At 39.9% G+C, this 11,914-nt stretch overlaps 1 protein-coding gene across 1 annotated transcript in view; it reads left to right on the forward strand.

Annotated features, from left to right (window-relative positions):
- Positions 1-11,914, forward strand: part of APOOL (apolipoprotein O like) — a 15,924-nt gene continuing 4,010 nt past the window's right edge. The window contains exons 1-8 of the mRNA XM_052673575.1: positions 1-111; positions 4,309-4,410; positions 4,998-5,117; positions 6,730-6,784; positions 7,906-8,004; positions 8,944-9,035; positions 10,558-10,644; positions 11,754-11,910. Of these exons, the coding sequence (XP_052529535.1) occupies positions 100-111; positions 4,309-4,410; positions 4,998-5,117; positions 6,730-6,784; positions 7,906-8,004; positions 8,944-9,035; positions 10,558-10,644; positions 11,754-11,910 (724 nt within the window). The 5' untranslated portion in view covers positions 1-99. The remainder of the gene's footprint in view (positions 112-4,308; positions 4,411-4,997; positions 5,118-6,729; positions 6,785-7,905; positions 8,005-8,943; positions 9,036-10,557; positions 10,645-11,753; positions 11,911-11,914) is intronic.

Genomic DNA, 11,914 nt, shown 5'->3' on the forward strand with positions numbered 1-11,914 from the left:
CCTCAGCCGCCGTGGAGCCCCGCCCCGCGCGGGAGGAGCCCGCGGCCGAGCGCTCGGCCCTTCCCGCTCGCCGTACGCGGCTGCGAGGCTGTCGCTAAGATGGCGGCCAAGGTGAGTGCCGCCCGGCGCGGGGGAGGGCGGCGCTGCGGCGGCTCCGCAGGTGCGGACGCCCCTTTCCGCTCCGACGAAGGCCCGAAGGAAGCCTGCGGTGCCTCCCGCGGTCCCTCCGTCCCTCGGGGCACTGCAGAACACTGCTTCCCGCCGGCTCTGTGCGGCCTCCGCTGCTCGGCTCCCGTCACAGCCCAGCGGAGCGGCGGGAGCCCGCGCTGCCTTCACGCGCTGGAGGCACCGGGTCGAGCGAAGCCGGGGTCGGCCCGTGGGGCTGTGAGGGCATGAGGCCGCCGTGCTGAACGTCCCGCGGCCGTCCCTCGGCGGGCTGTTCGGTGCCGAGCTCGTGTCGGCTGCGCGGCCGCACTGCCCCGGGACGGGCGGGAGCTGAGGGCTGCGCTCCCCGCGCCGCGCGTCTCGGCCGCTGCCTGGCGCTGAGGGGAAGCGGCGGGAAGCGGAGCCCTGAGCTCCGCGCGGCACCGCTGCGGGACTTGTGCCGAAAGGAGCTGCTTCCACAGCGCTTAAGTTCTGCACTGGAAGGGAAAATAGTTTGTTTCTGGTTATTCTCCATCTACCAACAGCTGTCTGAAACGCGAGATATGGGATGTCATCGCGATACTTGCTAGGTAGGAGGGTGGCGAAGTGCAGTGCAGCATTGAAACACGGGTGTTAAAGGCATGCAAGTAACAAACGGGCTCATGAGTATCTGAAATAATTACGAACGACAGTGTCAGGTTTGCCACTCTTTAGTCAATTGGCAAGTAGGTTGCTTACATGTGAATCCTTTTATTTACTTTTGCAAAGCAGCATCGGGGCTGTTGCTTTGGGTTGTGCTGAGAAAGAAAATGATGGGGCTTCGTGGCATAACCAGGTGGAGCTCAGGGCATAGATCTGAATGGCTGTGTGCTGTACTGCAACACCGTACCTGTTACTCATTTAATAACAGCTCTACACTGAAACACACAGTTTCAGTGCAGACACACAGCAGCTGCTAAAATTTTAGCCTCATTTTAATCTGCCAAGTGGATTCTGGTAAGGCGTGCACAGCATACACGTGCCTCTATCTTTGTATACAGCCCGCTTTTTTGATGTTGTCTTTGTGTTCTGAAGTCTGTGCCTGCTTTGAATCTGTGGAGTTCCAGTGGGAAACAATACTTACATCTTGGAGAATAAATAGAAAATATGGTTTTATTAGGCACCAAAGTGCTTTTTATGTCTGTGAACAAAAACAGCCAGTAATTATTGTGTTAGTGACATAGTAGTGCTATTAGAGGAAATATTTTGACTGCTGCTGTTGAAGTTTCTCTTTTCCTCTTTGTCCCTCTCCTATCCCGGGGTGTATAACTTCTGGTATCTGTAATTCCAGCAGTGTATATTTATATGGAATTCATTTCTGGACTGGTGGCTCTTCTGTCTGCTCGTTTTTAGATGTGTTGCCATTAGGGAATAAATGATTTTCTTTTTTTGTTTTCCTATGGTTAGGTCACAGCTTTAACTCAGTTAAAAGCAGAACCATTATTAAAATGCAGATCAGCTGTTGAACTAAAATCTTTAATTTTTATTTTGAGGGTCAATTAAACTATTTCCTGAATTCATTAGCAAGAAAATTGTTTAGGTTTGAATCAATTATTGATATTCTGGCTTTGTTTTACTGATTTACTGTGTAATTCCCATGTATTTTACAGCCTGGGCTTTCTTGCAGAGGTTTTTTTCTCCTCACCTTTGTTATGATAGCATTCTGTCATTGCTTGGTGCTGTGTAACTTGTAGAAGATTTCATAAGTAAACTATCCTTTGAGTTAGGTAAACTGAGTGTTATTTTCCTTGTTTAATGTTCACTGTTCTTTGACAATATGTTTAATAAAACAATTTTAAGAAATTAATAATAAATTAATTAGGCAGTGTTCATTAGGCAAAGGACAAGATAAGCAAGAAGAGGGCAGACTTCAGCAGGATTTGTTGTGACAGGACAAGGGGAAATGGCCTCAAACTAAAGGAGAGGAGAGTTAGACTGAATATAAGGTAGTTTTTTACTCTAAGGGTGATGCCCCATCCCTGCAGATACCATAAAGGTCAGGTTGGATGGGCTCTGAGCGCCTGATGGAGCTGTAGGTGTCCCTGCACTGTTGGAGTGATGGTATTTAAGGGTCCCTTTCAACTCGAGTAATTCTCTGATTCTGTAGTGGCTCGGTGCAGTGAAGCCTATTGAGTATAGCTGAGGTGGTGCTGCTTTTCTTTCTCCCTGGTTCTTTGTGATTTCTTTGTGGAAAGAGTTAAATGTTCCTGTAATTATGCCAAGATCAGTGTCAGATAGCAGAGCCAGGATTTGAAACATTCATGTGTTTGTCTTCAGGCATCCAAAAGTAAAGCAATTAGTGTCAGTCAGGAATTGGAGTACGTTGTAGCTTTTGTTGTTACATTTACCGTAAATAAACTTTGTTGTGACTCTCTAAAACAATCAAATTTAAGTGAACAATGTAACTTTTTGATGCTTTCTCACTTTAAAATTTCCTGCTGGCATCTACTGAAAATTGGAGTGTTCTTTGGTAGTATCTTGTTCTGATGTAGGCTATTTGGATTACAGTACCTCTTAAATAGTTTTCTTTAATAATTGATATAAAACACAGCCTTTTCCTTGGGGATGGGTGTACCTCTGTGAATCTGCTGGAGTTCGTACTGTGTTTGGCTCTGAGCACCATTATCACAAAGACTGTCTATGTATTAATTGGATCATACTTTTCTGCTGAAAGGGAGGCATTTGGGGCACCAGGGGTGTAAGTGAGGCAAGAAGCACATGCTGGTTGGTGTGGTGTGTCCCCAGGAGTGGTGTTGCCAGCTGAGATTTGCTAGCTTAGCTGTGGAGCCGTGGCTTTGGGCAGTGGGAATTTGGGATGTTTCTGGCAGAAGTAGAAACTGTGATGGGATTCTGTTTCTCTGGGCAAACTGAAATCTGCCCTACATGTTTTCATACTGTTTCTATGTTGCAACAAAAGCGTGAAATAAATGGGAACTGCTGGCAGGCTGTTTGCTCCTTCTTCCATAGCAGTCCTGTGCTGCCTTCCATTTGGCTTTGAGTGTGTGATCTGAAAGCACTGCTGTGATGGTCACGCCATTTGCTTTGGGAGCGATGGAGGTTTGTTGTGTTCGGTGGCTCAGTACACAAGCTGTGGATTTTTGGGTGAACCCAAACTCAGGGCTGTGATTCCACTTCTGGTGCTCGTTTTGTGGAACCGTGCACTTGGTTTCATAATTGCACATAAATGCTGTGGAGTTAATCCTGCTCCTTTGACAAGATATTTCCAATGGAAAGTGAAGAATAACAATGAGGAATTCCTGAAATCAAGGTGTGTTGTTTTTTCTCTCTTGGATTTCAGTTTTTCTGCCACTTCCACCTCCATCTCCATGCAGATCCCAGAAGTGCTTTTCATACTTGTTTTCACAGTTTTGCATTTTAAGGAATGCTTCAGGTGAAGAGCAGAAAACTTGCTGCTGACATGAAAGCAACTGTAACTGATGGAAGGTGCAGATGCTTCAGTGTGTCGGGGCTGGTGGTTAATGCACCGTGTGCCTGGGGCACCTCCTATTGGTGTCTTAAGGCAGTGAGGTAAAAAGCAGCTTCCCATGAAGTGGTGTTGGAGTTCACCTCTGTGTTAAGGATTTTTCTTTTTCCAAATACAATCTAAGTAGATCTGGAGCTATTATGACCAGACTTTGTGACTTGCATTGTAATTGACAGGGTTAGAAGAGTTAAGCAGGTGGTTCTTCATTCTGGTCTTGTTGCTTATTGTTGACACACAGTTTTTCTAGACAGCAGTTGAACCATTCTCTGAATTGGGAGATAGCAGATTGTTGCAAGTGAAATTGAACCTTTTCTTGCTGAAACAAAAATGTCATTCACTGACTTGGAGTAGTTAAACATTGACTAGATTAGAACTTAATTTATTGTAAGGAATGATGAAAGCATCAAAATGGCATTGAGCACAAAATTGTGGTCATCTCTTGCTTTTTCTTTGTCACTGATATTTGAGAAAGTGTTTATGTATGAAGCATTTATTGAATGTAGACTCTTTCAAAAAGATTTTTAAACTGATTTTGTTTAATCCTGTGTTTGATCAAGCACAATACAGTAGTAAAATCCTGAATGGAATGGAATAAAGTTTTATTTCTACGTTAAGATGCCCTTCTTTCATCTCCCTCTCAGGTGGTGAGGCTGGCTGCTGCTTCTTCCTCCCTACCATTTGTGTGTGCAGTGTATGCAGCAACAGAAAAGGAATCAAAAAGTCAGCTGGTGAAGCCAAACCAGGTGCGATTCTTACTGTTCATCAGTATTTAAAAGAATACTAGAAAAGTCTACAAATATGATTTCTTTCTTTTGATTAACTTGTAAATAAAAGACATAACTGAGTATTGTGTCATCACACAAAGTATCTCCTAAGTAATTGACAACTACAGCACAAATAGAAAGGGTGTAAATGAGTGAAATTTTACCTTGTTTTCATTATTCTATTGTTACTGGAGTTAAGCCAGGTAAGATAGGAAGTTTTCTGATAAGAAGTTTTTTACTGTACAATCTCTATCAACGAATTGCATGCATCTTCCAACTTGCCTGTCTTGTGCTTTTCATTAACAAAGTACACTTTATCACGCTCGGTAGTTCTACTTCTCAGAACATGTACAATGCTTTGTTTTCGTTTGTGAAGAGTTGACCTGTAGTCACAGTTGTGTGATCAAGTTTCTAAATGTAAAAAACCACGATTTGTTACACAGACTTCCTTTGCATAATGGGAAGGCTAAAGATCTGTGGGCTTGAGAAAAGCTGCTCAGTGTCAGTAAATGCAGGTCAATTTACAGAATGGTCTCCCTGCAGTATGGTTATACTTGTGATTCCAGCTTCCAATTTACTGCTCGCCACCTCTGAAGTCAAAATACATTGAAGAACAGCCTGGTCACTTGCAGAAGCAATTCTCTTCAATAAGAGAGACAACTGGCCTTTATATTGGCTGGTGTAAGGTAAGAAATACCTGCCCCTGAGATTTCCTACCATTCCTAATAGCACTAGACTAAAAGGTTAAAAAATATCCTACTTAACCCCATTGTTGTGGTGGTTTTTTTTTGTTTTTGTCAACTTCTTGTGTTATCACAGACCTGTAGTTTAAAATGCAAAAATGAACCGTTGTCTGGTTTTTCTCTCCTCTTCTTTTAACAGTTAACTTGTGTGTTCTCCCTATTCTCCAATGCACATGTCAGAAAGATCAAATAGGTCCCTTTCAGTCAATACAAAAGTGGGTCAAGGCCAACTCACGCTGTCAGCTCCAGAAATATTTTTTGCTTAACTTCTGTGTTAAGAGTCATGTAGGTAACTTCCTGCCAGCATCACTGCTACATCTGGGAGTCTGAAATTCCAGGTACAGTCCTGGAAAGAGTGCTGCTTTCAAAGGACCAGAAGCAGGTCCTCTAGGGAAGGTAAACTAAGTGCAGTCGAACTGCTAAAGCAGCCTTTTACTAACTGTCCACCAGCAGTATTTTGCAACTCTGTTATCGAATGTTCTAAGCATACAAGAAAATGTGATACCTATCAACATTCTTTTTAGTCAATGGCAGCTTCTTATGCTGCTGTGTGTGACACTTTCTTGTACCTTTTTCTTAGAGATACAACAGAGTAGTTGAAAAAGACAGAAATTAGAATGTGTGTTTTCTATCAGTTCTGATTCTGTTGATCTGTGAAAGTATGGCCGGTGACTACATAACTGAAACAGTGTAGTTGTAAATCTTCATCAAACTTCCATTCCGTGTCCTCAGCAGTAAAGGAGGGGGAAGTTGACCAGCAGTGACCTCTGGTGGCACAAAGTCACTGTTACTGCAGGCTTTGTTTCTGTGAGGAAACTGAAGATGATATTCTGTTAATCTCCTAAAGAAGGTGAACTTGCTTGATTTGTGCAGCAGCCTGAGGACAGTGGTGCTAGTAACAGGATTAAAAAACAACTTTGTAATAAGGCAAGTTGACCAATTTGAAAGGAGTCATGCAAAAGAGAGGCTGTGGATGCCCTATTTCTAGAGGTGTTCAAGGCCAGATTGAATGGGGTCCTGGGCAACCTGACCTACTATTAAGTGGGGAGGTTGGTGGCCCTGCATATGGCAGGGGGTTGGAGATTCATGATCCTTGAGGTCCCTTCCAACCCTGGCCATTCTGTGCTTCTGTGAAAAGAATTGAGCATACATCTTAATACCAATGAGTATTGCTTATCTTCAGCAGAACTGAGTACTGTGTTTGTAATCTAAATGACAAAGTTGGTTTTGCTGGGCAAGATTTTCTGGGGAAGTGGCAATATTTTGTAATGAGACTTTCTTATGTTGGGATCCAGATCTGCTGCTGCCCTACAGTTTTGATCCCAAAATGTTAATTTTGAAAAAAATTCTCATTAAATTTAAATAGTATAAATGTGTTGGGCGAAAAGGGAGTAATCTCAGCACAGCCTTTGTGGAAGTGCACTGATCTGGTGAGGCTTTCTTTTAAAATTCAGTCATATTTGTCTTATTGTATTGAGCCATACGTATCGGCCGGCTAGTTCTTACTACAAACGTTCACTTTTGCAAAGTACTTACATTTATTTTATTTTTGTAGGATGCTTTTTTCTTTGCTAAAAATGGAATAGTGGATTCAATTCAGTTTGGTAAAGGTAAGCAACTCATATATTTCTGATTTGAATGTTTCCTGTTCTTTTTCCTTGCAAATTCAAGAACTGCAGCAAATGGTACTTAAACAGAAAAAGGGAGGGGACAAAAGGGGATTTAATTCACTGTATCACTGTGGAGTTCCACTTCTGTCCTTAAAGGAGAGACATGACTATTTGAGTAGCATTTCTCACTCCTTTGATTTTAGCTTTCTGTGTTTTTGGCCTTATGGTAAATACTGTTTTGGCAGATTCAGGATTTTGTGTGGAGTGTCAAAATGTTAGATTTCATTGTGATGAGGGAAGGTGCAGGGAACATTTCTTTCACTCCTGTTGCCTTGCATTAATTCTGTAGACTGTTAAAGTTTGAGGAAGGCAGTGAATCTTGAATTGGTAGCTCATAGGCAGGGCTGACTCTTACGTGTAAACGTTTGAGCTTAAAGCAGAGCAAATGCCTTCTGAGTCTTCAAACTACTCTTAATTTACTATTCATTTTTTCAGAATCATAGAATTGCAGAATTGTTGAAGCTGGAGCCTCTGTAGATTCTCTGTGGAACCCTCAGTGCAGAGCTTCTATAGATCACTTAGTCCAACCCCCTGATTAAAGCAGGACCAGAGCAAGGCCTTGAACAAAATTGAAAATTCCACAACTCCTCTTCTTTGCAAAAAAGCTTATTTGTGCACGAGTTACAAGTAGTGTTTGCACGTTAGTGTTCTGTGTCAGAAATTGCAAATAGAAGTTATTTTCTACAGAAACATTGTGTTGGGAAATTCAAAAATATGTATATAATCTATGTTAACTAATAGTACTGTCAACCTATGAAACCTATGCTTTTGTTTTTGGTTGTTGATAAAACATAAAAATGGGTTCTAGGAAGAAAAGTCACTGACTTTATTGCTATGCTTTGAGGACTGGGATTCTCTTCCCAGTTAACGCAGATGCTAGAGTGTGCACCTGGAAAACAAAAAAAACTTCTTCATTCATTAACAAAAATTCCGTCCTTATGCTGTTTTCAGTTTTGGATACTTAGAGTTTTACTTTCATTATTATTTCGTAAGTGAGAAACAAAGATAGACAATAATATTCACTTGCTTTGCTTCTTTGACGTTTCTTTTTTAATTCTAAGATGCTTATGTTTACCTGAAGAATCCACCACCAGAATTTCTTCCCAGAGCCGGCATAATTACAATATCAGGCCTAGCTGGTGCAGTGCTGGCAAGAAAAGGTAGGGCTTCTATGCTGATTTCCATCACTGGTGTATTGTGCATGTTGAATGTAGTAGTTTTAATGGTCCAAAGACTTTTCTGAAATAGAGAAAATAAACAACTAGCAGTCAAAGAAAATCCTTCCTGATAAATCAAGAGGGCGTTATTAAATACTTACTTTAGATGTTGGCTAAAGTAATAATGGAGAATGAAGTAGCCCTTAAGATTTGTCTAACAGATACAGGGGAATGGACATCAGAAGGTGTGATTTGGGCAACTCTAGAGTCAAAAGGATAATTGTAGAGATATGGTCTTCTTTCTTTTCAAGATAAACATTAAAAGTATCATCCTTAACCTGTTAGAAAGCACTGTTCAGAAGATGTTTATCTGTAATACCCGAGTGCACCTGTTATCTAAATATTTTGTAAACCAAATGGATTCATCAAAATTCTGATATTGGTAGATTTCTTACTGTATCCCTGTTACTTACCGACATTTAAAAACTTTTTTTATTATTATTATTAGAAATAAATTGGGCTTGAGAATCTGTTAGCTTCTTGTCAGCAAAGGGGAACTTCAGTCTGGCTCAGCCATTCTCTCTTGAGGAAAGAGGCCCCTGGCTGCTTCACATTCTGCACTCTGTCTTTGAGAGCATGCATGCAGCTTCTGAAAAGCCCCAGCAGCTCCTAACTGAATTCTTCTCTTTTTTTACAATATTGGCAAATCTGCTTTGGGATTCTTTCTTGTGTGGGAAACTCAGCTTGGACGATATCAGTATCTCTTGCTAACCTGACCATTTACTGAACTGTTGTAAAGTTCTGTATTCTCTCTTCAGCATGGTGGGTATAAACTGGATGCAAACAATTGTTAGAGGTTAAATGATTGTGTTTAATTAATACAACCACTTAGACACTAATGTAACATAAAGCTAATTATATGAAATGTTTTGCTTTGTACAGATTCTAGATTTAAGAAAATTGCTTATCCCTTGGGACTTACTACTTTAGGAATTTCAGTTTGTTACCCAGCTCAGGCAGTAGTAATTGCTAAGGTAAGTTTGTGTTTTAATATTGAATTAACACTGAATTTAGTCACAGCAGTCCAGTTTCATTTGATTTAAATGTGGTGGGACTGGGAGTTAGAATTCAAATGCATCTTCATTAAAACACAGTGTATCACAGCTGTTAATTGCATAACTATCAGAAGTGACTGAATTAAAAAAATGCAGTTGGATAGCTTCTCAATTTTAGTCTTCGTTTCTCAAATGAATGAACATGTTTTTGTCTCACTGAAATAAAATCAAATAAAAAATAAATACAAAGTGGCTGAATTTGGCAGATATGCAATTTGAGATATGACTGCACCTTTTATAAGATTCCTTGCTTTCAAATTACTGTCATCTTGCAGTTGCCTACCTGATTAATGTCTTCATTGCTTACATAGAAAAGCAGCACCATACTTCATATTTTGCATGCAAGAATTGTTTGCTTACAGTACTTTTCTGTACAAAGACTGAATTGAGAACATCAGCACATCTCTTCCTTCTCTATCACTCCCATAGAATTCTTCTTGGTTCCTTGACAGTCTTTGTGTTTGTAGTTTAAAAACTGTGCTTCTATACGAAATGAATGAGGTAGGAAAATGTTCTGGTAGTTGCATTTTGCTCTTGTAATTAATCTGAATCTCTGATTTTTTTCCATTGTGATGAATCAATTGTTATATCTACTTATTTTAATGAGGTGTTTGCTCTTATACGCTTCTGGAGTATTTAGGAAGACACAGTAAAGACTTAATTCTGTAGTTAAAATCAGCCTTTTATGACTAAGCTGAGCAGAAGTATTTGTTTTCATATATACAGGTTGTTGAGGGTTGCAGTTCCTCAGGAGGCTGTGGGGAATTTCCTTGGCTCATTAGAGTGGGACTTAAATGTCAGGGTTGGAATAAACAGAAATGAATAGAAATTCTGCAGTGGAGTCTAAATCCTTGTTTCCTGTTTACTTGTGTCAACTTCTGCAGCTTTTCTGTAGTTGCAGCTATGAAATATTCTGTGTCTACAGAGCACTTCTAAAGTTTCTCCATGGTTACTGCAGCGTTATAAAATTACTTTTCTAAAATTTGAAAGACTGAAGGATTCAGACCTGTAAAGCACAACTCTGCTCACTTTCATGGACTGGGTCATCTTCTGGTGTTGCTGGTTTTTTTTCTTCATTCTTTTGTATTACTGTCTTTGATCATTTGCAAAATTGTGAAGCAGGCCTGGATTCTTTCATGTTTGTTGTTCTGGTCAATTGTGCTGATGTTTACAAAACACTGTTCTTTGAGTATGTTTTGATTTTGTTTTGGATAGATGGGTGTGGATAGCATATGAAAGCTACCTGTGGATTTGTAAACATTATTTAGGACCTGCTTGGTGAAAATAAATATTTGTTAGATTTCGAGAAGCAGATGGTTAAAACATGTCCTATTCTGCATGGTGTTGAGCATGCTCTCATAAATTGTGTTGCATTTGAATGGTCAGTATCTGTTGTTGTTTTTTTAAAGCTTTTTAAAAATGGCGTTTATTTTTTTAATAGGTAACAGGGAAAAAGGTAATTTCTGCAAGCTATCAAGCCTATGAGGCTGCACGATCTCTATGGGCAAAGAAGGAAGATCCCTCCAAGGTAGGCTTTCTGAAGTAATGACTGCAGCTTGTAAATTCGGAGGATGAAGAGAGTGAATGAGAACGTCAAGTACCATCCTGCTGATACTGTTTAAGATTACTGTTTTAAGGGAAGTACAAAAACTCTCTGATATTTTTGTAATTTAAATGTCTAATTAATGTATTATTTATTGCACCTTTCAGAGCAGTAGAAATTCAGATCCTCTGTGTGCTCCCACAGTGTGTAAGATGCAAGAGAAGACTGAGCTTCTCTTGAAGCTCATTTTTGAGCTTAACAAAAAAGAATCACTGTAGGTGTGACTAACATGTGTTTAGTTATACATATAAACCCTTCCCTTCCTTCATATATTTATATGAATTCCATAACCATTTCAGGTAGTCTGTTTACATAACTCTGTGATTTAAATAGCGTTTATCTCAGATTAAGCTGATTTTTTTTCCAAGTTCCTGTCCTTGGTCAACCATAGTGGGGAAAAAAAGATCATTAACTTCCTTATATTGACCTTTTATGTCATTAAGCTGACAGAGATACAAGAATTGATGTGGTAAAGACAGTTCTTGTTAGCTTAATTTTTTTCCACTTAGTGAAGTCTGTAACCAAAGCAACATATTACATATTCCTTTCCATTACTAGAGAGACATCATGATTTATCTTTCTCTCTTCTGTTAGCTAAGAATACAGTAGAATCGTTAAGGTTGGAAAAGACATCTAAGATCATCTAGTCTAACAGTAGTAAGTAGTCTAGTATTAAGTGTTTTGTAAGATCTACATATTGCTTTCTATCTTTTTTGTCTTTGTAAAGGCTGTAGAGGGCAATGACTTCTTTGTGAAGAAGTTGGAGTGTCTCAGGTTAAAACAGAGCATCAGATTTGAATATACCCATGAAAAAATGATCTTGCTTAAATGTGAACTGCGAGTTAGAGTATCACAGCTGTGAGGCTTTTTATTGGAGTTATCTTTTTTTATAGGTGCACCCAGTGCATGCAGTCAACTGGCGTTACCTACTGAATGTCGTTGCATGATGTCATTGCATTGTGTCATACCTGAGAGTAATTTTATAAAATACAAGCTTTGAGATAATCTTAGTTTGTGTTAATTTTTGTTCACAGATGCAGCAAGAATCAAAATCGGTTTCAAAAGAAGATAAGAAAAATAAAGAAATATCTAATATACAGTTTGAATCAGCTACTGAATCACAATCGCCTAACAGAACAGAATCTTCTCCTATAGAGTCTTGGAGTACAAAAGATCCACTGCCTTCATCAGGTGA

Source organism: Tympanuchus pallidicinctus, unplaced genomic scaffold (assembly GCF_026119805.1).
Source record: "Tympanuchus pallidicinctus isolate F22 unplaced genomic scaffold, pur_lepc_1.0 scaffold13, whole genome shotgun sequence".
Taxonomy (NCBI): domain Eukaryota; kingdom Metazoa; phylum Chordata; class Aves; order Galliformes; family Phasianidae; genus Tympanuchus; species Tympanuchus pallidicinctus.